This window comes from Mya arenaria, chromosome 9 (genome assembly GCF_026914265.1).
Source record: "Mya arenaria isolate MELC-2E11 chromosome 9, ASM2691426v1".
Lineage (NCBI taxonomy): Eukaryota > Metazoa > Mollusca > Bivalvia > Myida > Myidae > Mya > Mya arenaria.
In genome coordinates, this window is record NC_069130.1 from 49,492,581 (window position 1) to 49,518,398 (window position 25,818).

Consider the following 25,818-nt stretch of genomic DNA (forward strand, 5'->3'; position numbering starts at 1 on the left):
TAATACATGGTCAGATTTCGATTTATTGATGTTTTTTTAAATGAGGGATGACAACTTTGGATTGGATAGAATTGTCTCCCTTCCTTATATGTATTCACATTTTGAGACATGCTTATTAAACACCCTTTGCATTGCGAGTGCAACCATCCCAGCTATACTAATCCCCTTTCCACGAAACCGAAATAAATTATATCGTTGTTATGGAGTAAGGGTTTGGTTATTCTATTGTCATCTGGTTTAATATATTCATGATCTAGTAGAAATACTCACTTGATGATAAAGATGTAATTTCGATTATATTAATATATGCTATACATGTATGTTCTATATGCTTTTCAAAAGTGTACTTCGTAAACAAGTGGTTATCTGTATCTATAAATAAAAATACGGAAATTGCATAATGGGATCCCAGTTAAATCTGTTTACAGGTAGTCAATTCAGGTATATAAACACAGTGCACATGACAAACAATCAGTTTTAAAAAACTGTATTGGACAATACGTTTTAAACCAAAATCATTGTGTGTGTCAAATAAACAAATCGGTAGTTTAATAATTTTCATAAAAAAATTATAAATCAAAAACAATGGTTGTTAATACGGTAACAAACGTGTTTTATTTAATTTTATTTATAAGTGAATTTAATGTGGTATGTATGAGCTTAACTTGTTCGGGGTGCGGCCCCGGCTTTTATTGTTCAACCGACGATGTTTGCCTACCTTGCGAAGATGGCTACTACAAACCTGGGTTCAATACAGGCAGCTTCTGTTACCCGTGTAAGACAGATTGTCCAGGAAATACGCTAGTTGAAGAGAGAGAATTTATATCTAAAAAGTGTTCAAAAGTTGAAGACAGTGTGTGTAGTTGTAAGCACGGTTATTACCGCGAACCAGACATTAAATTTAATGCTCTCTGTCTTAAATGGACGGAATGTGCTGTTGGTTCTGGAGTAACTATTCCAGGTAAAATGTATTTAAATGTTAAGTCAATATTGCCAATTTCCTAAACCGTTTTGTTCATGTAATGCACTAGTCAATTGTAACCACGCCCCCCCCCCCGTGGTCCGGGGGTATACCGGGGATAGCCGGGGAACTGGGCCGTGTTTTACCTTTCAGGTGGCCCCGCAGTGCCGGGTGAATGCGGTGGATTTGCCTTCGCTTTAAATAAAGCGGGGAATGGGCCTTACCTAGGGTCCCAGGGTGCGGGGGTATTTGGCGGGGATTTTAGCCGGGGTTGGCTAGACCGAAAATCAAAATCCCCGCTATTCCACGGACCTTGGGGGGGGGGGGTGTTACAATTGAGTGACTGAAGATCGTATCTTTCCCAATGTGTTTTATTTAGCATTAAGGTGATATGTGATTAAATAAAGCTTCAATTGGGAAATAGTCGTTTGTTATATCCATTGACCGTTGTAATATGTGTGTAGGACACTTTCAATTATAATGTTGGACAGATAAGTCTCTTCTATATCTCTCACTTATGCATCAGTCAATTGTAACACCTACCCCCAATGCACCAGTCAATTGTAACCACGGCCTCCGCATGTCCGTGGAATAGCGGAGACTTTGACTTTCGGTCCAGTCAACCCCCGGTAAAAACTCCGCCCTGCGGGGGCAAACTGCTGGTAAAAATCTTGCCAAATGCCCAAGCGCACCCTCGGGACAACCTAGGTTAGGCCCATTCCCCGCTATTTTCTGTGCAAAAAGAAAACCACCACAGTCACACGGCCCTGTTGGACACATGGAAGGTAAAACACGGTCCATTCCCCCCGCTATCCCTGGTACTCCCCTGAACCGGGAGGGGAATGGTTACAATTGACTCGTACATTAAATGCATGTTTTATCATCGCAGTATCATTAAAACAAATACGGTAGTTTATTCAAGTAGCCACTTAGATAAAATGACGCGCATATTTAGTTTTAAGTGGTTCTTGAATGACATATTTATTTGTTATATTCCACAGGCACAGATATAAAAGATGTCGTTTGTGAACCATGCGAGGCAGGGTTTACCTCCGATAATAAATCATCGACAGAGCCATGCGTTAAGAAAGAAGAAGGAGGAGGAGGTAAGTGCATTGCAGTAACAATCAGTATATTACTTAAATGTATTTTAATTCAAAATCATAAACTGTCCGTTTTATTTATAACTTAAACTCTTTGAAAACTATTCATGCTGAACATTGTTTATGACTGTGAATGCGCTTGTTTGCAGTGAGTATGCCAAAATTTGTTTTCTATTTCACTGCCAAAAGAAATGGGATAGGTTGGTTGGGGCTTTCTTTTATATGTTTAGATCAAGCCGTCTGAATATCATTTTCAGACTTCATATCGTTCCAATTTAGACTGAATCAATGTCACCAGCGGATCCAGTGGGGGCGCACCTGGCGCGCGCCCCGCCTAAAACCGTCCTAGTTGACTTTCAATATAGGAGATAAAGAGTAATAACACGGCACAAATGCACCATTTCGTACTAGAAATTGTGTAATGTTTCTAGTGTGAGTACCCTCAGAACTGCCTGTTCTGGCAGAGGGGCGCAAGTCAAAATGATACATTCCTAAATTACGCCCCCCCCCCTCCCCTGACGTTAAATCCTGAACCGCTCCTGAATGTTGTCATAACAAAGGTAAAGTCACGACTCTATTCTTGCAAAAAACTACCAATGTGTTCCCCAAACATAACGGTCACAAAAAAAAACACACAAAGGCAAAACAAAATTTAGGGTTCTGTGTAAACATTGTGGGTATGTCTTAATTCCGCCTTGGTGAATATAGACTATCATTGATGTGTGCACTGTACAGTATTATAACCGTACTGGTTTTAACCAGTTAAAGCCTAATATTGTAATATAAGTTAAACTTTGAAAATCAATATGAATGACGTCGTTGGTTACAGCAAAAAACAAATTGAATTTTGGAATCCCAAAGTTGATTAAATCACATGGTTTTAAATCTTGATATATATACATTATCTATCTTTGTAGTAGTAGGACGTGTCTCTCTATTCGTTATATTGTAGTACTGATATGTCGATCCAAATTACGAATGTGCATAATGTTATAGTGCTTAAGATTGTATAAATATGCCCGATGATAAATAAGAAAGATAACACAGTATGATACATATGAAACAAAACTGTCAAGACTAGTATAAAAACCATACCCTGTTCACGTGCAAAAGGTTGCATAATGCATTATTTAAAACGATTTCGAAATACACATTAACTTAACAGTGGCGTAGCTATGCAGTATTAAAATGCATTATTTAAAGCGATTTCGAAATACATATTAACTTAACAGTGGCGTAGCTATGCAATATTAAAATGCATTGTTTAAAGCGATTTCGAAATACATATTAACTTAACAGTGGCGTAGCTATGCAGTATTAAAATGCATTATTTAAAGCGATTTCGAAATACATATTAACTTAACAGTGGCGTAGCTATGCAATATTAAAATGTATTATTTAAAGCAATTTCGAAATACATATTAACTTAACAGTGGCGTAGCTATGCAGTATTAAAGTGCATTATTTAAAGCGATTTCGAAATACATATTAACTTAACAGTGGCGTAGCTATGCAATATTAAAATGCATTATTTAAAGCGATTTCGAAATACATATTAACTTAACAGTGGCGTAGCTATGCAGTATTAAAATGCATTATTTAAAGCGATTTCGAAATACATATTAACTTAACAGTGGCGTAGCTATGCAATATTAAAATGCATTATTTAAAGCGATTTCGAAATACATATTAACTTAACAGTGGCGTAGCTATGCAATAAAAACTAATAGCTACTCAAACACTTTAAACTAAAGTTTGTATTATTTTAATCAAAGCAAATTGGTATTTATTTAAACAACATGCAGGGTGTATTGCTTGGTTTTATAATAATCATTGCAAGTATAACTAGGTATGTGTAATGTGCATATAAAAGTCCCCAAACTCACATAGAATCATCAGGCCTACAAGTTTTTAAGACCCTAGCTACGCCCCTGTAATAACGATTATGATTTACTTATCAAACAAGGGATATAAATAAGTAGGACCAAATATGCATTCAATTCATTCTGATGCAATACATATCATTGATTACTGATATTGCAATGAACGAGGGATTGGCGTTAAATGGTAAACTCATTACGAATCATGAAGTCTAGCAATTATGTAAGGAAGAATTCACCGCCTGAGTGTTATCTGATTTAAGATTTATCGGCACCCGAATTCAAAACAAAAGGTAGCCATATTCAAATTTGGTATGTCTTCTAAAGATATCAAAAATATCAAGTCAATTGATTTAACAATATATGAGATGAAAATAGATAAAAAAAATCCTCTCTTACAATCATTTGTTCATTAGTAATATACCCATGACCTCCTGATTGTTTTTATATAAATAATACCTAATTTGACGAAATCAACGAATATTAGTTGAATTATAGAATAAACCTGATGGATATACAACCAATTGGTTCATTATTACTTTTGTCATGGTAGTGACCCAAATGTGAATGACCCTCTTTCCTTCATTTTTTTTATAATTGGATGTTTAGAAATGAAAATGGGCTACGAAATTCGATTTCCTACCCTTTGCCCCACCCATCCAAAAAAGAATGTACGTTAATCAATTACATAAACCGTGGGACAATGAGTATTAGTGTGTGTCTACCAAGCGATAAATTACGTCATAAATGCTACGTCGGAAGGCACATTTTGCTTCGAATGAAGACTTTAAACAAAGATAACTTCACTATTTTTTCACCATTTTAAATGAAACATAGCGCAGTTGACGCCGCTAAAATACAGAGTCCCGCCTTTGGTCATTTATCGGAGTTTGATTGATAATTTAGTTTTTTAAAACGCTTAAACCTTTTGTCAAAACATTATTTTGGAAACATGTTTGTCGAAGTGTTTGATGAAACTTATCACCTTATCAAACTCCGGTAATAAAATAAAGACGAGGTTTAAAAAAGTGTAGTTCAAGAAAAGATATCTTTTTTAAGTCTTCATTGTAAGCAAAATGTTGCGTTTCGACGTAGCATAGATCACGTAATTTACCATGTGGTATACACACACTGAGGATAACACCCTGCATTCAAACCAGTCAAGCATCTGCCCATTACGCACTGGAAGTCAGAGTGCAGCCGTTCAGACGTTTGATCATATCACGGCCAAAATGTCAATCTTCACGGTGATGTTTAAAATAAAATAATATCGAGTTGTCATTTACTTAACGGTCTTAACCTCTACAAAATCAATCGTAACAACTCGGCCATCTCCGGCAAACTTCGAGATAGACCGAGGTGTTCCGATTGCTACAAGATATTACTTGAGACAGGGAATCTCCTCTATAAAATGTTTTTCATCTTCTTAAGGTCTTTCCGGATGGGCGGTAGCTGTCATCGCTACATTCTGTACAATTATTGTCATCGGACTAATTGTTGGGGCACTAATATGGATCTTTCGGAATATGAAAAGGTAAATATCAGTCTTATTATCATCGATGTAGTTTAAATCACAGATTATACGTTTCGGTTGCGTGTTTAAAATGGTTTAATATGTATAAATTGGTGTGAAAATTTCTATTTCTTCAAGGTTTCAATCAGTAATAGAATAAATATTAAAGACAACGCGATGGATTAAATAAAGTATTTAAGTATGACCAACATTTTTTTTTAAAGCGCGTGGATACACAAGCCAATGCTAGCACATAATGGGAAAATAGTCAAAATACGAACATGAACGTACGAGGCAGTGCTGCATGTACCCCCATGAAAGATGACTAACTTGGAACGATGCGCATCATTTTACTTATTTTCTTGTTACTTATGTTTGTTGTTTTTTATTTGCAGAAACCGTTTACATTTGAAAAACAACATAAGATTCTTTTCACGTAGGACAGGTAAACAGTTCTGAAATATTAGTTTGCTATATTTCGAATTTCAAGTTGAGTATTACGTAGCTCATTTAAATAGGAGTGGTTCAAGCTATAGATACCCTTGTTTATTGTATACTACTACTATTGTATTTCTAACTGCATAATTTATATTTTGTGAAAAATGTATCGGGTTTTCGTGGCGTTGGCTATTATAACTGACTGATCTTTATATAGTATACTACCGTTTAAAGCTGCACACTCACAGATTTACTGTGTTTTCAACTTTTCGCAGATCTTCGTATTTCTATTCCAAAATTATTTTTATGGACTAACAGTTTAAGAAAAATGCATAAAACATCAATTTTGGGACGAAAATATGTAAAGTTGCGATCTGATCTTTTGTCAGTAGTCTTATGGTCTGATACACATAATAAACAAATAATCCACTTTTTGTCGTATATTTTTACATATTAAATATTTTAAAATTTCATACAATCTTTAATAAAGAATGCATGAAATTTTATAATATGTAAAAATATACGACTTAAAGCGGATTATTTGTTTATTATGTGTATCATAGAGTACTCAAACACATGTTTAATTATTCATTATTGCGTTATATGACTTGTTGTTTATCGTTTTTGATGATATTTGTATTATAGTATGTATACATGTGTGAATTGTGTAAAGTTGTCTGTCATTATGGTTTATTTTAGAAGGCCATACTAAAAATATGATGTTTTATAGTTGACACAGTAATTATGTAATAATGTGTTACTTTCTTTAAATAAAGATGTTGTTATTATTATTATTATTATTATTATTATTATTATTATTATTATTATCCAGTCACGAGTAGTCAAAAATTGCTTGTATTGTGTATATAATTCTGTGATTGTTTTGTAAATCTATTCTATATTTTTTGTCTTGGAATTAGATATTATTTGCGTAAAAATCTGCTTACTAGTGATGAAAGACTGCTGACAAAAGATCAGATCGCAGATCTTCGTATTTCTATTCCAAAATTATTTTTATGGACTAACAGTTTAAGAAAAATGCATAAAACATCAATTTTGGGACGAAAATATGTAAAGTTGCGATCTGATCTTTTGTCAGTAGTCTTATGGTCTGATACACATAATAAACAAATAATCCACTTTTTGTCGTATATTTTTACATATTAAATATTTTAAAATTTCATACAATCTTTAATAAAGAATGCATGAAATTTTATAATATGTAAAAATATACGACTTAAAGCGGATTATTTGTTTATTATGTGTATCATAGAGTACTCAAACACATGTTTTATGATTCTCAGTCCAAGAGATCACCCTAGGGACCAATCGCTCGAATCAGGTAGCTCAACTGGCCAAAAATGCAGTCAAAATACCAGGTAACTGTGAATGTAGGTTGTTTTCTTAAGAAGGATGTATTTAAATGTTTGGTTTTATTTCTTCAGGTGAAACACATCTGCTTAAGAGCATAGACGAACTTAGATTGAGTAAGCTGTCGGAAGAGATGGTCACTGGAGATTGGGAGATGTTTTTTCGGCGACTGTTTGACGAAGAACGTAGGTAGCACTTTAAATCGAAATTAACTTAAACAACACGGACACGCTGAATGGCACATGACCATTGTAGCTCAAGTTAGATTGCACCAACTGAGACGTAAAAGTACATTATTCAGTGGCGGATCCAGGAATTATAACTGGAAGGGGAGGAGCAAATCGTAAAGCCCCCTAAATATAAACATCTATGTGTGTGTGTGTGTGTGTGTGTGTGTGTGTGGTAGTGTGTGCGTGTGTGTGTGCGTGCGTGCGTGCGTGCACGTGCGGGTGCGTGTGTGCGTGCGGTTTCAATCAAAGGTTTAAATCAAGTGTTTAGGGAGTATTGACCGGCCAAAAGGGGGGATGGGCACGTGCCTTTGTGCCCCCCTCCTCCCACCTCCCTCCGCCCTTCCCCCCCCCGATGCTACAACCGCCACTTTTATTACAAAAATAGTGCATTATCATGTTTATTATTAAAATAGCATCGGTATCCAGTCCAGCTGTTAAATGAACATTTTTGTCATGATTGTTGGTTAATGTTTCCAAGCTTAGTCCTTATTTAACATAGTTGCCATTTCGACAATATCTTTATCAAAAATAGTAATATATCCTTTTCAGATAATCCATCGCAAAGAATTGAAAATGTTAGGACCGAGTATGAAACAAAACCCGTGAAGGAGAAGATTTACCGATGTCTAAAACTTTGGATCCGTGTACAGGGCAATGAAGCAACCAACGCTCGTTTTGTTGCAGCATTGCGGGATTGGAGGCCCGGACAACAGTCTGAGGATATCATAAGAAGATATTTTCCTTATAATATAAATAGCGTGATAACTGACGTTTAAATTAAAATATGATATAATATATAATATGATATGACCTATAAATAAACAGCGTTACAAGCAGAACATAGTTATACATAGTAACATGTTTAATTATTCATTATTGCGTTATATGACTTGTTGTTTATCGTTTTTGATGATATTTGTATTATAGTATGTATACATGTGTGAATTGTGTAAAGTTGTCTGTCATTATGGTTTATTTTAGAAGGCCATACTAAAAATATGATGTTTTATAGTTGACACAGTAATTATGTAATAATGTGTTACTTTCTTTAAATAAAGATGTTGTTATTATTATTATTATTATTATTATTATTATTATTATTATTATTATTATCCAGTCACGAGTAGTCAAAAATTGCTTGTATTGTGTATATAATTCTGTGATTGTTTTGTAAATCTATTCTATATTTTTTCATGATTTTTATTTATTTTTTGTATTTTTTTTTTTTTTGTAAGATTTGTTTTGATTTATGTATGTTCCCATTCACACGTCGATCATTCTCGTACACCAGCGTGATGAGGCTATGTGTTTAACATAACTATCAAACCTCTGATGAATAAGAATGATGTACATGACTGTATATATATAAATAAAACATGTAACTTGAATAATGTTTTGTTTTATGAAATCATGACGAAATATCGCGTTTTCCTCTCATGATTCAAATGTAAAAATGAATCACTGTTTTGAAATAAATCTCACAAAATTGTGAATCAAAATAAGAAAAAAAAACGTATGACTGGCTGGAATATTACCAATTAAGGAGTTATTGTTTACAATTGTTTACAAACATGCGGTGTGGTACTAAGTATTACACCTGTGTAATACAGACAAATACGTGACGGAAGCAAGGTATAATTGCGTATGATAATAATATCTGTTATTCTATACTGTCGTGTGTCAATTAAAATAAATAGGCACTTACGAATTGATGTAATATGCCCATTAAGACCGAAACGCGTGAATATGTTACAAATGAAAATCGTGATCGACACGTGCTCTTTAGTTAGAGTGACATAAATCCTCGTAATTACAATGATCATAGGACGTTTACCAAAACAACGGAAGTGGCGTATATCGTGTTATTCCTTATGGTCGATACACCCGATGGCTGTGTTTCCAACGCGTGCTTTCCCCGGAACCGTAAAATATAGGCTCAAAGTGGTTTGGGGATTGGGGGTCCTCAACCTAAAATAAGTTTATATTATCAACTGGTGAATTTTGGCGTTCACTTCAGACGCTTTTACGGGGTGGCGGAGCGACAGGGTAGGGGGCGCCGAGTGCCGCCCATACATGAGTCCTATTTTGAGGCGACAATACGGTGATAATAAATAAATATCAGGTATGCTATGAGACCCAAGAAAAAATAATATGAAATTTATATTATGCGATGCCGTGTGCTGTCTACCCGTGTCTTTAAAATGGGCACATCTTTGACTATATATGACTATTTAAACGACTTATGGCTTTTATATGCGATATCAAGGTTATTACCCTGTTTGCGGCGTCCTTATAAAACAAGTAATGTAATAACTACATTCGCTGTTACCGGCACACATAATGATGAGTAAGGAAAAATAAGCACGTACCTTATATTGCATTTAAACTATCCGTACATTGTTGAAATAAGTTTATTTGAGAAGGAATTACCTCATTATTACTCAGTTAATCGGCTAGGCACAATTCAAAATTAAATACTATACTTTGTCAGAGGATTATACTACCCTTATACTTTGAGTTGGTAGAAAATTTAAAGGGTTGTTTAACGTAACTGGGCGTTAACGTTACTCTGACCTATGCATGAGCAGGGTTTCTCTACGTATACGACGTGTTATTAATCTTAAAACAATATAATAAAAAACAAATATTCCGGTTGTGCGACGTATCTATAACACAAATTGGGACACAAATCTAGTTTGTTTTACTGACAATCTGCACTGTCGGACAATCCTTGCAAAAGTATGTAACCTTCCGCACATATATACCTCGCGGCTTACCCGATATGACCGAAATGTTTCTTTCGGGGTCAATAACATTCGAGCATTCGAACTAAAACACTAGAAACTAAACTAAAAACACCGAAAAAGCTGGATGGTTAAAAAGGGTCTTACAAATTCGCATTGGATTTCATATTAATTCGTCAGTTATAGCATGAAAAAACACTAAGAACTTTTACAAATGATTGGTTAAATCCCCGCCAAATGCCCCCGCACTCCAGGGACCCTAGGTATAAGGACCATTCCCCTGGGACCTTGGGGAGGGGGCGTGGTTGCAATTGACTGGTGCATTAGACTGTTTTGTTAAGGAAACCGATCTAGCCAATTTGTGCGAAATAAAAACAACGTCTGGCGGGGACATTCGAACATACCCATCCCAAAAAGGGATAAAAGATAAACAATTTTAAAGTAAAAATGATTCCGCTTGTTCTAAAGTTTGATGGTCAATTTTCCATCTGTAACTCCAAGTTGAAGATCTAAAAACGAATCTTCTTAAGCAGACCTTTTTGAAATCGTTTCGAAACCTTGGAATAACGTGCGAGCCCAAGAAGGCCAACAGATCCCTTCAGAGAAAAGCATGCTCAACCCTAAAGCTAGGGGTCGACTGGTCGTATATACCGTATATTCTCCATATTTGCATATAACCAACCAAGTACACCAACGTTCAACGAACGCACTTCCGCCTACAGCGTAACGTTACACTTTTTTTAAATCATTACATTGAAAGATGTTGTATGGTTTTAAACATTTACGCGTGAGTGTGTAACATGGTTTTAGAAACGCTGCCGAACCATTGTAACCATACATCTCCATTGTTTTATTTCCACGTGGTTTACACTTAGACTAGTATGCATACTCTTATGTCCAAAAGTTGGCCTCGATACTTATTATCCATTGCAAGGTAAAAAGGATATTCCCCAAACTCGTTTATAAATAACGTCTTTTTCGAACGAATAATAATGTTAACTTAACTTATTGCTAGGCGAAGGAAAACTGGTCTAAATCTGTAAAGGTTTTAATTGTGTACGACTCGATTGGTTTTAGATGAATGTTTCAATTGATCGCATTGACTAACTATGTTTTGCATCTACAACATATAGGATCGATATAATTCGATCGCAGGGCTAGATTATTACAAACAATTTCACAGATGAATTATGTTTGAAAAGTTTCTAGATGTTAATATGAACGATACATTCAGAATGGTATTATCTGGATAATGGTACGATTACGTTCGTATTCTCTTGAAATAGATGCTCGACGGTACATGTGTATAAGATTCTTGCCAGTTTTAAACTTTGGTATATCATTATGGTTGAATCTGAATACTTCTTTATGTCATGGTGTCCCTTTTACTTTGATATAAGTCTAGGATATAATATTTCCAGATCATGATTATTTTTTCTTTGAACACCCCATTCGTGAGCACAGCGGCAATTCCCGATATATGGTTAGACGTTTTGACTTGTCCGAGGAAAGGTGAGTGAAACAACATTCAGTGAATTAGCGTATTATGAAATATTTGACGAGTATCTTGATATTATTGCATAATGACAATCATGTGAATATTCTGCATTTTTATTCAAACGTTTTTAATTTAAAGTAAATATGCAGCATGGAACATAATACTGTAACTCTTAGAACTCGCGGAATTGTATGACATGTCCAGAAATCGTCGTTGTGCAATAAATTAACCCTGGACAGATAAATAAGAACCTTTCAAGATATTCACTTGAAAGGTGGTAGACATGTTGGCAGACACAATTCGCACATTGTTTAGCATGGCACATTGTTTAGCATGGCACATAGTTCTTTGTTTAATAGTTTTTCAGTTATGCCCCCTTGTTTGACTGTAAAAAAAAAAAGGGAACAAGTGAGCGTTGACATTTGTTCTGCAGCACATGTGATTGTCGTGTTAAAGCCATTTATATATGTTCGCATATACAAAAAGTATATTTTTCATTTTTTAGCAAATTGTTTCAAGGCAGTGTACGAAATAGGCGGACTTGACAGAGGGGTAATGCACCAGTCAATTGTAACCCCGGCCCCCTAGGTCCGGGGATAGCTGGGCCAATGGGCCGTGTTTTTACCTTCCAGGTGGCCCTGCAGTGCCTGGTGAATGTGTTGGTTTTGTATTCGCAACAAAATTAGCGGAGAATGGGCCTTACCTAGGGTCCCTGGGGTTCAGGGGCATTTGGCAGAGATTTTACCAGCAGTTCGTATCCGCATGGTGGAAATTTTACCAGGGCTTGGCTGGATTAAAAGTCCAGTCCCAGCTATTCCCCGGAGGGGGGGGGGGGGGCGTCGTTACAATTGACTAATGCATAAGCCCTTGAAAAAATTCCGCCGGTCTTGCACAAACTTTCTTCAAGAAGCCCCACCTTCTTGTTGACGTTTTGTAAAGGAATCTAGCAGTTCTTTGATATTAGTAAAATTAATCATACTTTTTAATTGAAAGAGCCGTGATCAGCATTCTTCATTTTTATTGGGCAATAATTATAATGCTTGTGTGACATACTGTCAAAAAGAGTCAGTAAATATTGACATCTATCAGATTTGTTCAAAGTCGCTCTGATTGGTTAGCGAATGGCTCAGGTTCCTTTAATATTGTACCTTGCATGTTGTTTCATTTATATCATTTGGTTATTTACATACCAGCGACATTGTTGTTTTCCGGGGAAATGTCTTTGGCAAGGCTGAGATATTTGCTAAACCAGGGAAAGAGTGTGTCAAAATCAGTTACAATAAAAAAGTGAGGATTAAAATCAAATGTTGCGAACAAAATGATGTGCATTTGTAAAATCCCCTGTTTCTAATTTAATAGATTATATGTACTTGACAAGAGAGATACCAGTATCCTGACAGAATTTGTTTTTAAAAATAGTATGTGAGTACAACAGAATCTACGAGCTTGTAACTTTGTGTTCAGGCTTGTTATAATTTGGCTTCAACAAGCCCATGTTCCATGAAATCCGAATTTTGTAAACTGCCAAGGTCAAAAAATGTTTTTGTATGGTTAGGGTTAGTGCAGTGGTAGAATATTTTTGCCTCTTCGGTAATTGAAAGAGGGGGGGCATAGGAGTGTGGCATAAACATGCACCCTGCCCCTATTGTTTTTACCAGATTCGGGTCCTGTTTGGTTTTGGGAACTGAACCAGTAACATTGTACAACTGACATTATTTGGTTAGGTACAATGTATAAAACTTTTTATTTCCTGCCGAGAGGCGAAGGGAATATAATAATGGTAGTTGTGTTGGTGCTTACGGTCAATCTTATCTGGAGCATACCTTGAAATCTTCATTTTTAACTTCAAACTTCACATAAGACATATCTCATTTTGGAGAGTTGCAGTGCATAAGAACCATAACTCTTGGTGCAGTATTCTTTGAAATATTGCCCTTTCTTAATTTTTTTACGATCATTACTAGAAAAGTCATTGAGACATTGACTTTAAACGTCATATACAAAAAGATCTCTTTGAGGAGAAGTGCAGTGCACAGGAACCATAACTACATTGTATGATAGCAGTATTTTTTAGGCCTCTCAGGACATGAAACAAAGTCCATTACCTTTCCTGAAATTGGTAGTGTGTATAAATGAGAAGTTCTCTTTTAGCATTGGTTTAGAATGATTTTGATATTTTTCAGACTGCGCTGGCAAGGTGATGTCCTGGTTGCAGAGAGGTGTTACTTACTGTCGGCAGGTGACAGGAAGAGTAGCAGCAGGTTGTCTTACATCTCAGTACCAGGTCAGAAAAACAGTGTACTTTGTAAAGAATTTTATTTGTTTTGGATGCTTTCCTGCCAAATATATTATCTATTGAGTGTTTGAAACTGTTCTCTCAAGTTGTTTTTTAGCTCTTCTGCTATTGAAGAAAATAGTCATGGTTTTGTGTGTCATAGCCTGGTGTGTTGTTGCGTAAATACTTAAAATAATCTTGGCCATAACGCAAACAACATTGTTCAAGATATTCTGTAATTCAAATTAAACTTGGTACTTACGCAAAAAAATAACAGAGGAACTTTGACATTAGCACCCAGCTCCTTGTCTTATAGCTATTATTAACTTTATCCATTGAAATGTATACTTATTAGTTTAAGGTATTACTAGCCAGTAGCTACAGTATGTTGTAAATTTGGATATCTTTACAATGTTTTTTTTTTCTTTGTGAATAGCATGACAGTAAATGGGTGATCCTTTTAGTTAAATCCTACAAGATTTACATATCAGTCAAATTCAACAATGTTCCCACCCTCTTCCCTTACTGGATTAGTGTTAATCTTTTCCACCTGGTTATAATTAGTTTCTACCTCAATCTTTCCTACTCCTTTTGACTTACTTTGCGAGTATTTATCTATATCCCTGTGGTATGTAAACCTTCTGCTTAAAACATTAGGCCAGTCCTTGACCAAACATTTCCAGCAGACTGGGGGTGGGGGGGGGGGGGGGGGGGGGGCTACATACTTGTTTCAGCCTGTGCCGTTTTATTTGGCACTAGTTTGCTGTACCTCATGTAATGGTCAACATTCATTCAGCCATCAAGCCAGTTTTGACCAGTCATATTCTACCTCTTTTGGAGAATGAGTGTAAGACTTGGATAGAGGTTGGGGGAGGGGTAGCTTCAGAGTTTTATAGAATTTTTTTTCAGCCGCTAAGCCAGTTTCATAGAGCCAAACCCAGCTGGTTTGTTGCCAATCAATGGGTTTTACCTACAGTTTCATGCCCCATCGGTAACTCGGCCCCAGTAAACTGCCCTTTTTTGAGCTAGTATTGAGCTATAGATACCGGTACCCTGTTACTAATCCTCAACCGCCTGCTTTCAGCCACCAAGCCAGGTATTGGCAAGTCAGATTCAACAGGTTCGATGCAAGTCTGTTGGTCCCAACTACAAGTTTGAGGTGCCTTCTCCTTATAAGAAGCCAGGACCAAGTCGACATGGGTACCAGCAGAAACTATATGATGGAGGTTAGTTTTCTTTTTATTAGCTATTTGGCTCAGTTATATTTTATGTTGTGCTTAGCTCAATGAATATTATTAGCTCTCTGTAGATTTCATATGAGTTTGGCAACTATAACTAATGTTGGGCAGGAAGGCTCAAATTTGCTGGTTTTAATAACTAGTAAATTATGTCAATGGAACTCTTGGGACAGAAACACTCAGGAGTAATTTTGGAATGTTATAGGATTGTTGAGAATCTTTAATCTCTTGATTTTGTCCTCAAATTTTTAAAATTATCATACAATTTTTAAGCTTTACTTTTTGAAGAATAAGGAGCACTACACAACTCTTCCAGGCATTGGGGTGGTGTTGGCATCAAACTCTGGTTAAGGTTTTGCATGTAAGCACCTTCAAGTCAATATCTTAGCAAATACATCATGTACTGTGTTGAAACTTAGATATGGTTTCCCAAATATCCAACCTACTTAATTAATGAAGTAAGATAACACTGTTTTAAATATACTTGTAATGTCAGTAAAGGGCCATTATCTTAGCAAAAACATTATGTAAAGCAGAGAAATTTTAGATATGGGTTCCCAAATAACCAGCCTACTTAATTCTAGCATACTCAATAGGCATTTCCGGTGAATTCAGCGCTAGAAAATTCCATCTTGCACCCCCCATGCCAGATGAGTCTGGTGCTGTGACGTAAATACTTTCTATTTCTTTTTCTATACACTTTATGTAACCATAATTATGAGATTTAAATAGATGAGTTCCATTAACTTTACCAAAAATATACCTTTAAAAATGACAAAACAAAATAACCCTTTAAAGACGTGATAGTGATGGAACTTCTTGATGTTTGCAGTGAATTAAAATAACTGCGCATCATGACATCAGTAAACATCATCGCAGACGCCTTTTGGTGAAATGTACATAAATGCGCTTTTCTATGTATTTTTTTTTCCACAATGTAATTTAAGGTGTCCATGAAAATATATCAATCATGTGTTTCCTTTCGGGATAGAAAAATGCAACTAGGGCACGCTGCGTAGCCTGTAACTCAGCAAGTCTCGTTACCTGGCAACGCAGGTACCCTCAGGTTGGATTTTTCTATCTGGAATGGAAACACATGACAGTTACTATTACAAATAGAGTTAGGTAACACTGTTTTGAATATACATGTTATGTCAATTGTGGGCCATTATCTCAGCAAAAACGTTATGTATTACATTGAAAGTTTATATATGGGTTCCCAAATATCCGGCCTACTTAATTAATGAAGTAAGATAACACTGTTTTGAATATACCAATTATGGGCATATGGCCAGGTTTTGCATGTAAGCACACATAGGTTAATATCACAGCAACTACTTTATGTATTGCATTGACACTTTACACAACGGTACTCAACCATCCAAACTTCTTGCATTAACAAGTTTGTTATCTGTATTTTGCAAATTTATAATGGCCCTTTATTATTTGACTGAGCAATTTTGGTTAAGGTATATCATGTAGCCCAACCAACAAACCTTCTTAATTGATCTAACTAGATTAATCTATCTTGCATATAATAAGAATTTTGCCCCCTAACTATTCAACATAGAAATTCTGGTTAAGGTTATGCATGTATTACTAATATATCAGTCAATAACTCGGCAACAACTTGATGTACTGCATTAAAAAATTATACAATCAAGTATGATAGCTCTATCTGGCATATAATGCAAATTTTGCCCCTTTTTTATTTTTAGATATTCTGGTTAAGGTGTTCCATGTTATCTAATTTTACAGAGATTCATCCATGTTTCACTAAACCTTTGCAATAGTTCAACTTATAAGCAGCCGAATAGTCGAGTTATGTGTCTCTGTGACAGCTCTTGTTATAATAATCTTACATGTACATGTAGTTTCAATTATTTACAGTGATCAAAATAAGAATATGCCCTAAAGCTGTTGCACTAAATGAGCCCAGGCATTTTAAGAAGTCTATGTTTTGTTATACATTAATTTATATATTACGGCTTATGGGTTATAATCTTTAATGATATTTATAAACATACAGTATTTGGGCTTGTTCAGGGCTTATATTCATTAACATTTCAGTCTTCATTAGTTTTGTCTCAGATTGAGTAAATCAAGTTTTAACATGATACGAAAAATGTGTTAATAATACTTCATTTGAAAAACAAGTTACATTTAACATACGCAGCAATTAAGCGTACAGATTTTCAGAGTCTCAATCTTTGACTTGAGACGTTAGTTAATATGTTTTTTATGACTAAGTTTTATGTTGTCTTATATTTTCAGGTCCTCTTCCGAGAGGATTACCAAACAAAATAACCAGTCTTAAACCATACAAGCCGAAGAATAAATGGACACCCTCCCGTGCCCTCTTTGGAAGAAATGACTACATTGGTAAAAACAAATTTTGTTTCTACTCTAGCATAGTTTTGCTAATGTAGCTGTAACAGCTAGTGTATACTGCATGATAAATTAAGTCATAAATGCTATGTCAGAAAGCAACATTTTGCTTCGAATTAAGACGTTAAACAAAGGTAACTTTTTGCTTCACCATTTTAAATAAAACAAAAGCAGTTTATGCCACTCCACCGCCTTCTTTTAATTAGGTGCTTAGTTTTCTCAAAGATTTTAATAAACCTTTTTCCAAAATAATGTTTTGACAGTGCTCCATCAGGCAGAGGTATTGGTAAAAGGTTTGTTGAAGTGTTTTAAGGAACTAAACTTTTAATCAAACTAAAGACCAAAGATGGGGCTCTGTAAGCGGTGTAGACTGCGCTATGTCTCATTTTAAATGGTGAAGAAGTAGTAAAGTTATTTTTGTTTTTTAAAATCTTCATTCCAAGATATTGCCATTCAATGAAGCATTTATGACACAATTTATAACCTGTTATACACACACAGTATAAAGGAGAAGCAATAGTGTTTATTGTATCCCGATAGATAACATTATAACAGGTTTATGAGATTGTATATTTTTAGCTCGATTATTCGAAGAATAAAAAGAGCTATCCTAGTCACCCGAGCGTCGGCGTCGGAGTAACCACTTATGTTAAAGTTTGCGTACCACCTCAAATATTTTCAAAGTCCATTGACATATGGCTTTGAAACTGTACACACTTGTTCACCATCATGCCCCCAACCTGTACACAGGAGGAGATAACTCTATCAAGCATTTTGACAAAATTATGCCCCTTTTTGTGTCGCCTGAAAAGACGACATATAGGGGTTACTTTTGTCGGCGGTGGCGGCGGCGTCCGTGTCCCATTTTCGCTTGTCCGGGGTTTATCTCCTAAACTATTAGTGGTATCAACTTGAAACTTCATATGTACATATATCTAATTGAGGGCAAGTGCAGTGCACAAGAACTGTTGCTCTTGCTTCCATATTTTTTAGAGTTATTGCCCTTAGTTATTTTTCATGCTTAAAGTTTTGTCCGGGGCATATCTTGTACAATATAAGAGTTATCAACTTGAAACTTCATATGTAGATAGATCTCATGGAGGGCAAGTGCAGTGCACAATAACAGTAACTCTTGCTTTCTTAGTTTTAAAATTATTGCCCTTTGTTAATTTTCATGCTTAAAGTTTTGTCCGGGGCATATCTTGAAGAATATAAGAGGTATCAACTTGAAACTTCATAGTTAGATAGATCTCATTGAGGGCAAGTGCAGTGCAGAATAACAGTAACTCTTGCTTTCTTAGTTTTAAAGTTATTGCCCTTTGTTAATTTTCATGCTTAAAGTTTTGTCCGGGGCATATCTTGAAGAATATAAGAGGTATTAACTTGAAACTTCATAGCTAGATAGATCTCATTGAGGGCAAGTGCAGTGCACAATAACAGTAACTCTTGCTTTCTTAGTTTTAAAGTTATTGCCCTTTGTTAATTTTCATGCTTAAAGTTTTGTCCGGGGCATATCTTGAAGAATATAAGAGGTATCAACTTGAAACTTCATAGCTAGATGGATCTCATTGAGGGCAAGTGCAGTGCACAAGAACCGTTACTCTCGCTGCCATATTTTTAGAGTTATTGCCCTTTGTTAATTTTCTTGCTAAAGTTTTGTCCGTGGCATATCTCGTAAACTATAGGATGTTTCAACCTGAAACTTATTCTGTAGGTATATCTGATTGAGGGTTCAAATGCCACCTACACTTGAAAGTTAAATGGCAACATCATTGTCTATAAATGAATAAAATGCCAATCTAACAGCTATAATGTCGACAGTAAATAATTCGTCAGGCGACACATCCGACTCGCGGAGTTCTAGTTCAACTTAGAATTTACGTTAAAGTTTGCGTACCACCTCAAATATTTTCAAAGTCCATTAACATCTGGCTTTGAAACTTTGCACGATTGTTCACAATCATGCCCCCAACCTGTACACAGGAGGAGGTAACTCTATCAAGCATTTTGACAAAATTATCCCCCTTTTTCGACTTAAAATTTACGTTCAAGTTTGCGTACCACCTCGAATATTTTCCAATTCAATTTATGTAAATATTTCAGCACATCATGTATTGCATTGAAATCTAATCTAACAGTGATCCATGCATGTTTCGCCAAAACTTTTTAATCCATACACTGAAAAGCAGCGGAATCGTCGAGCCCGCTGTCTCTGTGACAGCTATTGTTTAAAGCTCGAAATGTTTAAATCAGGAATCCTTGAAGTGAAGTCATTGTGCTAACAGGACAACCGTGATGTAGTTAGTATATAGAATGTTTGTCTGAAAAAAGTAGCTAAGGACAATACACTTAAATGTAAGAAGGTCCATAAGTCTTGTTTTAATAATGGTCGAGATATGTCTCCTAAAAACATCAGATGTGAGATGGTCTTCACTTTGCGATGCTCTTTTATTCCCCATGTGGTGTTATTATTCACATTAACCTTAAAAGAAATGAATGATCACGTTACTGCAAGAACTTGAGAAAGACTTGTAATTTTTTTGTTTTGCACTTGAGTGATTGACGCTGAAGTGAATGACTAATTTTAATTTTATTACCATTTTCCTTCAATAACAGATATACTGGGAGACTCCGACCTGAGACCAAGGGACCTGCTGAAAGCCCCGTTCTGGCTACGAGGCTTCAATGGGAACGAAATGCAGAAACTCATTAGACAAATGGGAGCTGAGGGCCACAGAATAGAACAAATCTATCCTTCTCATTATAAGCGAAACTGGAAAAGAATTGATTTTCTGTATAAGAAATATAATCAAAGGAGAGGCAAACGTATCAAGAACGTTATTTCAAAGAATCAGACTTATTGATTGACTGTTGGTCGATTAGCTTGATTTTGACAACTATAGAATTTGTTTTTATGTGAAATGCTGCCTGTATTTGAACAGTGCTTATTTGACTTTTGTATTATAGTCACAGTGGTGTTCAATAGATTAAGAATAAAATATTAGAAAAGGCTATGGTGTGTGTTGGTTTGTTAATTAAGAGTTCAAAGCTGCACTCTTACAGATTGACCGTTTTGACATTTAATTATTTTTTGTCTTGGAATGAGCAAGAATGAATGGTATTATTGATGATACATTTCCATACAGTTATTGAATGGTATTATTTACAATACATTTCCATACACTGATTGAATGGTATTATTTATCATACATTTCCATACAGTTATTAAATGGTATTATAGACTATACATTTCCATACAGTTATTAAATGGTATTATTGACCATACATTTCCATATAGTTATTGAATGGTATTGACCATACATTTCCATACAGTTATTGAATGGTATTATTGACCATACATTTCCATACAGTTATTGAATGGTATTATTGACTATACATTTCCATGGTATTGAATGGTATTATTGACCATACATTTCCATACAGTTATTGAATGGTATTATTGACCATACATTTCCATACAGTTATTGAATGGTATTATTGACCATACATTTCCAAACAGTTATTGAATGATATTATTGACCATTACATACATTTCCATACAGTTATTGAATGGTATTATTGACCATACATTTCCACACAGTTATTAAATGGTATTATTGACGATACATTTCCATACAGTTATTGAATGGCATTGACCATACATTTCCATACAGATTGACCATACATTTCCATACAGTTATTGAATGGTATTGACCATACATTTTCATACAGTTATTGAATGGTATTATTGACCATACATTTCCATACAGTTATTGAATGGTATTATTGACCATACATTTCCATGGTATTGAATGGTATTATTGACCATACATTTCCATACAGTTATTGAATGGTATTATTGATGACACATTTCTATGTGGTTACTGAAGGGTACTGGTGATGAAACTTTGTCCACCTTAAAGATTCCTCAAGATAAATTGTGGATCCCATATTTTAACAAAGCGCCATAGGTACAAAACAGAGTGAAAAGATTGATATTTTTATTTCATGTCAGCTGCCGCTAAATTTTGTCTAAGGGGTTTAATGAAACTGGTCACATGTTCATCAAGGTCACGTTCAAAACACAATGCAAGATGGAACAAGCTAATATTTAGGACAATAATAGGTCCATAGGTAGGATCCTGTTTTTTTGTCCGCTCTAAATATACACCAATCCACGGACATATGAGCCATGGTGAATCTGTAAACACACAGGTTACACATACAGACTTAGTTCAGAAGACGTAACCAGGCTGTGTCAAGGTCATATTAATAATCGGGGTGGGTTAAGTTCATATTAGGACTCGGGCTGTGTCAATGCCATATCATGACTCTGGTTGTGTCAAGGTCATAATTTTTATTAGGACTCAGGCTGTGTCAAGGTCATACTAGGACTCAGGCTGTGTCAATGTCATATTAGGACTCGGGCTGTGTCAAAGTCATATAAGGACTCAGGTTGTGTCAATGTCATATCAGGACTCAGGCTGTGTCAAACTAATATCAGGACTCAGGCTTTGTCAAGGTCATATTAGGACTCAGGCTGTGTCAAGGTCTATCAGGATTCAGGCTGTGTCAAGGTCATATTAGGACTCAGGCTGTGTCAAGGTCTATCAGGACTCAGGCTGTGTCAAGGTCATATTAGGACTCAGGCTGTGTCAAGGTCTATCAGGACTCAGGCTGTGTCAAGGTCGTATTAGGACTCAGGCTGTGTCAAGGTCTATCAGGACTCAGGCTGTGTCAAGGTCATATTAGGACTCGGGCGGTGTCAAATTCATATCAGGACTCATGCTGTGTCAAGGTCATATTAGAACTCATGCTGTGTCAATGTCATATTAGAACTCATGCTGTGTCAATGTCATATTAGAACTCATGCTGTGTCAAGGTCATATTAGAACTCATGCTGTGTCAATGTCTTAGTAGAATTCATGCTGTGTCAAGGTCATATTAGAACTCATGCTGTGTCAAGGTCATGCTCATGCTGTGTCAAATTCATATCAGGGCTCAGGTTTTGTCATGGTTATATTAGGACTAAGGCTGTGTCAATGTCATATTAGGACGAAGGCTGTGTCAAGGTCATATTAGGATTAAGACTGTATCAATTTCATATTAGGACTAAGGCTGTATCAATGTCATATTAGGACTAAGGCTGTGTCAAGGTCATAATAGCAATCTCACATTGTGTCTGCTTCAAAATTATCGTTTACACTACCATAGTAATAAAATCGAGTCATGTGATATACCTATCGAGGCAACACAAAAATAGAACCCATTATAAATACAATTGCACCATATCATGAGGTCAATGTCACAATAACAGGTCCAGAGTTAAGTCCCCTTCCAAGTTGGTTGATCTTGATTTACATGTTTTATTCATAAATGGGATGTGGTGGGAGCACAGAGCTGTCGTTTTGACCTGTATCATACCTAAAGAATGGAGTGGTTTAGTGGTATAGGTAGGCGCCACTCATATAAGAGTTGGGTTCGATCCCATCTAGGGGATCATAGTCATGGCCTCTCAAAATGGGCTTCAGTAATTTTAATGGAAACGATCTCAAACGGCCTTTTATCATAGTCGAGTTAAAAAAAAATAGTATAAACTAACTAAATTGAAGAACCTCGCATGCTTTATAGAAACGTTTAATGTCAAGTGTAATATTAATTAACTTCTTAAAACACTGATAAGAAGTCATTCGAAATATAAGAGTTCTTTTGTTCTTAAATATGAGCAAAATTTCATAATTTCTTTTCCCGAAAAGCGTTTTGTAACGCTTATGAAAATGAATTCAGAATTCAAGTTCGATCGATTTATTTTCTTCTTTTAGTACTTAACAAAAACACACAATGAATTTCTTTTCTTAAAAAGTATTGGCTGTAAATGATATACGAATACTATATAAAATTAAACGCGTAGAATGGATATTTTGCTACATTTTTGAAAATCGTGAAATTCAGTCTTAAGGACAAAGGTACAAAAAGTAAGCAGTCAAATACATGATATAAATAAATGCATTAAAATATCAAAGCAAATAGGTAACAAGACATGATAATTAAAGCCCGTATGTAGCGGGGCTCGACCCTTGGGACCCTTTGAACTACTATATATATATATATATATATATATATATATATATATATATATATATATATATGTAATATAGATATATAGAGAGATCTATATATATATATACTCACAGTAAATGAAAACGCACGACAAATTGATCCGATGACATATCGCAGTAATTAGAAAATCAATGAACATAAAAAAAAACTTCAACATACATTATTTATTGTGGTACCCTTTCATTGACTGCCAGTATATTTAATAATTTAATATGCAGTCGAACCCCGCTGGTTTGACGCTTGGCTCGAATTCCTCGTGGGCTGCAAATGGATATGATGAACCAATCTCTTCAAACTGAGGGTAAACATTCCCGATTGGCTCGAACTTTTCGAGGCTCGAGGTATTTTCGCCGATCCGTGGGAGTTCAAGCCAAGTGGGGTTCGATTGTAGCATAAAAAGTTTATGTAAAGAAAGCCAATAAAAAAATATCAAAAGACGATCTTAATGTATCACATTTGGCTGACTATATGTTATGCAATTAATCATAATTCATTACAGAATTCATTTTAGAAATAATAGTAATTTGTTTCATAAAATGTATAAAGACTAAGTTTACACGCATGTACATACATCCAGCTGTTTAAAGATGCACTATTACTCCCAAATAAGATTTACCATATTTAATGATTTTTTTTTATTATTTTACCAAAAAGGATTAATATTAGGCCACTACTTTTATATAAATTGGTTTACAAAACCGGCGGGTCTAATTTTCCGAAAAGTAAAAAAAATAAAAATGAATTTCACTTTTTTTTCAAAATTATTTTCCGGACCATATTGATTTTGGTGCGAAACGATAGAATAAAAGAACAAATAAGAGTACGAATGCAGTAGATCTCGAATGGTTTGTTGTTCCGTACCCGTATTCGCCAATTTATAGTGATAGTATGACTGTGAGCCAGTCAACTGTTATGGCACCGCCGTTGGCAATGGCGAAATTGACGAAAGCAGTCATTTTTTGTATGAAATAATTACTTGAAATATGCAGGAGTTGTTAAAATAACAATAGCAATAAACATTGGCAAATTTACAGCCGACACAAACAATAACTGTCACGTGATTGTTGTTTTTCCCCGCCAAATTAGGTCATGAAAATATTGTTGTTTATAGATAAAAATAAAAGTGTCCGCGTCTGCCATCGAATTAGTAGGCACAAATATCTGTTAATTATGTGTGAGAAAAACATTTTATAACATTTTATGGTTAAATATCAAATAAAAGTGCACTAAATGTGAGTGGTGTAATCGAAAGTAAAATTTCTAAGTTGACACCGGTGACCTAGTTCGGTCGGTGGTGTTTATGGATTTTAAATCACAAAATGGTATTGAAATACTTGTCATTGAGTCAATGTAAAGCTTTTGTTTATTCTAGATTATATGTTAATTAATGTTTGGGTTAATAGTATAGTAAAAACAATGAAAGAGTTGAACACATGTGTCAATGACATTTACTAATGCCAGGAGTTGTGTGCAAAACATTTGGATAAAACAACACGGAAAACTATTTTGAATAAGTCCATTTCAATAAGTAATGAACTTGATATTTCACTATAAATGTTGTAACCAAGGAATACTCTTTAAAATGAAAAATAAACAAGCATGAAGTAAAGATGCCCTGTGAGCGCATGTATACACAAAATGGCAGAGTTGGGAGAAGATGAAAATATCCAATACATATTTATGGATTTCTCTGTTACTATCATTGGTACATAAAGTTAAATCACATGCTAGATTTATTATTTTGCTATGTGATTTTTATGTACTGATGTGGTAATTTGCTGCAAGATTTGAATTTGAAATGGATTTGGTGAACATCCCATGGTAAATATCCCGGTCAGAAAATATCCGGACTTAGCATGGATCGGATTGCACACAACTAGGACCCCGCATGTTTATTAAATCTTTATTAAAACTCAAATCTAGTTTAAGTTTTTTTTTCAGGAATTGTTTTCACAATATTAAAGCTCAAATGTCTTCATAAAATGTTATTTCCTTATTTACAAAATTGGTAATTATTTCACTTTATTGACATTTTCCAGTATTGAAAAATCTAAAACAA

General features: G+C 35.2%; 2 protein-coding genes across 4 annotated transcripts; both read left to right on the forward strand.

Annotated features, from left to right (window-relative positions):
* Positions 1-435: 435 nt before the first annotated feature.
* On the forward strand, positions 436-8,881 carry LOC128203684 (tumor necrosis factor receptor superfamily member 14-like). 3 transcript variants are annotated; one of them, XM_052905206.1, is made up of 7 exons: positions 436-961; positions 1,963-2,067; positions 5,376-5,478; positions 5,853-5,902; positions 7,341-7,451; positions 7,910-7,928; positions 8,065-8,881. In XM_052905206.1, the coding sequence occupies exons 1-7, from the start codon at positions 586-588 to the stop codon at positions 8,270-8,272; spliced, it is 972 nt and encodes a 323-aa protein (XP_052761166.1). In that variant the 5' UTR covers positions 436-585; the 3' UTR covers positions 8,273-8,881. The 3 variants fall into 3 exon arrangements, with proteins under 3 accessions (XP_052761166.1, XP_052761167.1, XP_052761165.1); XM_052905207.1 differs by lacking the exon at positions 7,910-7,928 and having other exon boundaries at positions 1,963-2,062; positions 5,374-5,478; positions 8,046-8,881; XM_052905205.1 differs by lacking the exon at positions 7,910-7,928 and having other exon boundaries at positions 438-961; positions 8,046-8,881.
* A 2,829-nt stretch (positions 8,882-11,710) lies between these two features.
* Positions 11,711-20,653, forward strand: LOC128202966 (39S ribosomal protein L51, mitochondrial-like). Its single transcript, XM_052904173.1, has 5 exons — positions 11,711-11,752; positions 13,922-14,022; positions 15,098-15,239; positions 17,526-17,633; positions 20,256-20,653. Exons 2-5 carry the CDS (start codon positions 13,939-13,941, stop codon positions 20,501-20,503), a joined length of 582 nt encoding a protein of 193 aa, XP_052760133.1. The 5' UTR covers positions 11,711-11,752; positions 13,922-13,938; the 3' UTR covers positions 20,504-20,653.
* Positions 20,654-25,818: the final 5,165 nt, after the last annotated feature.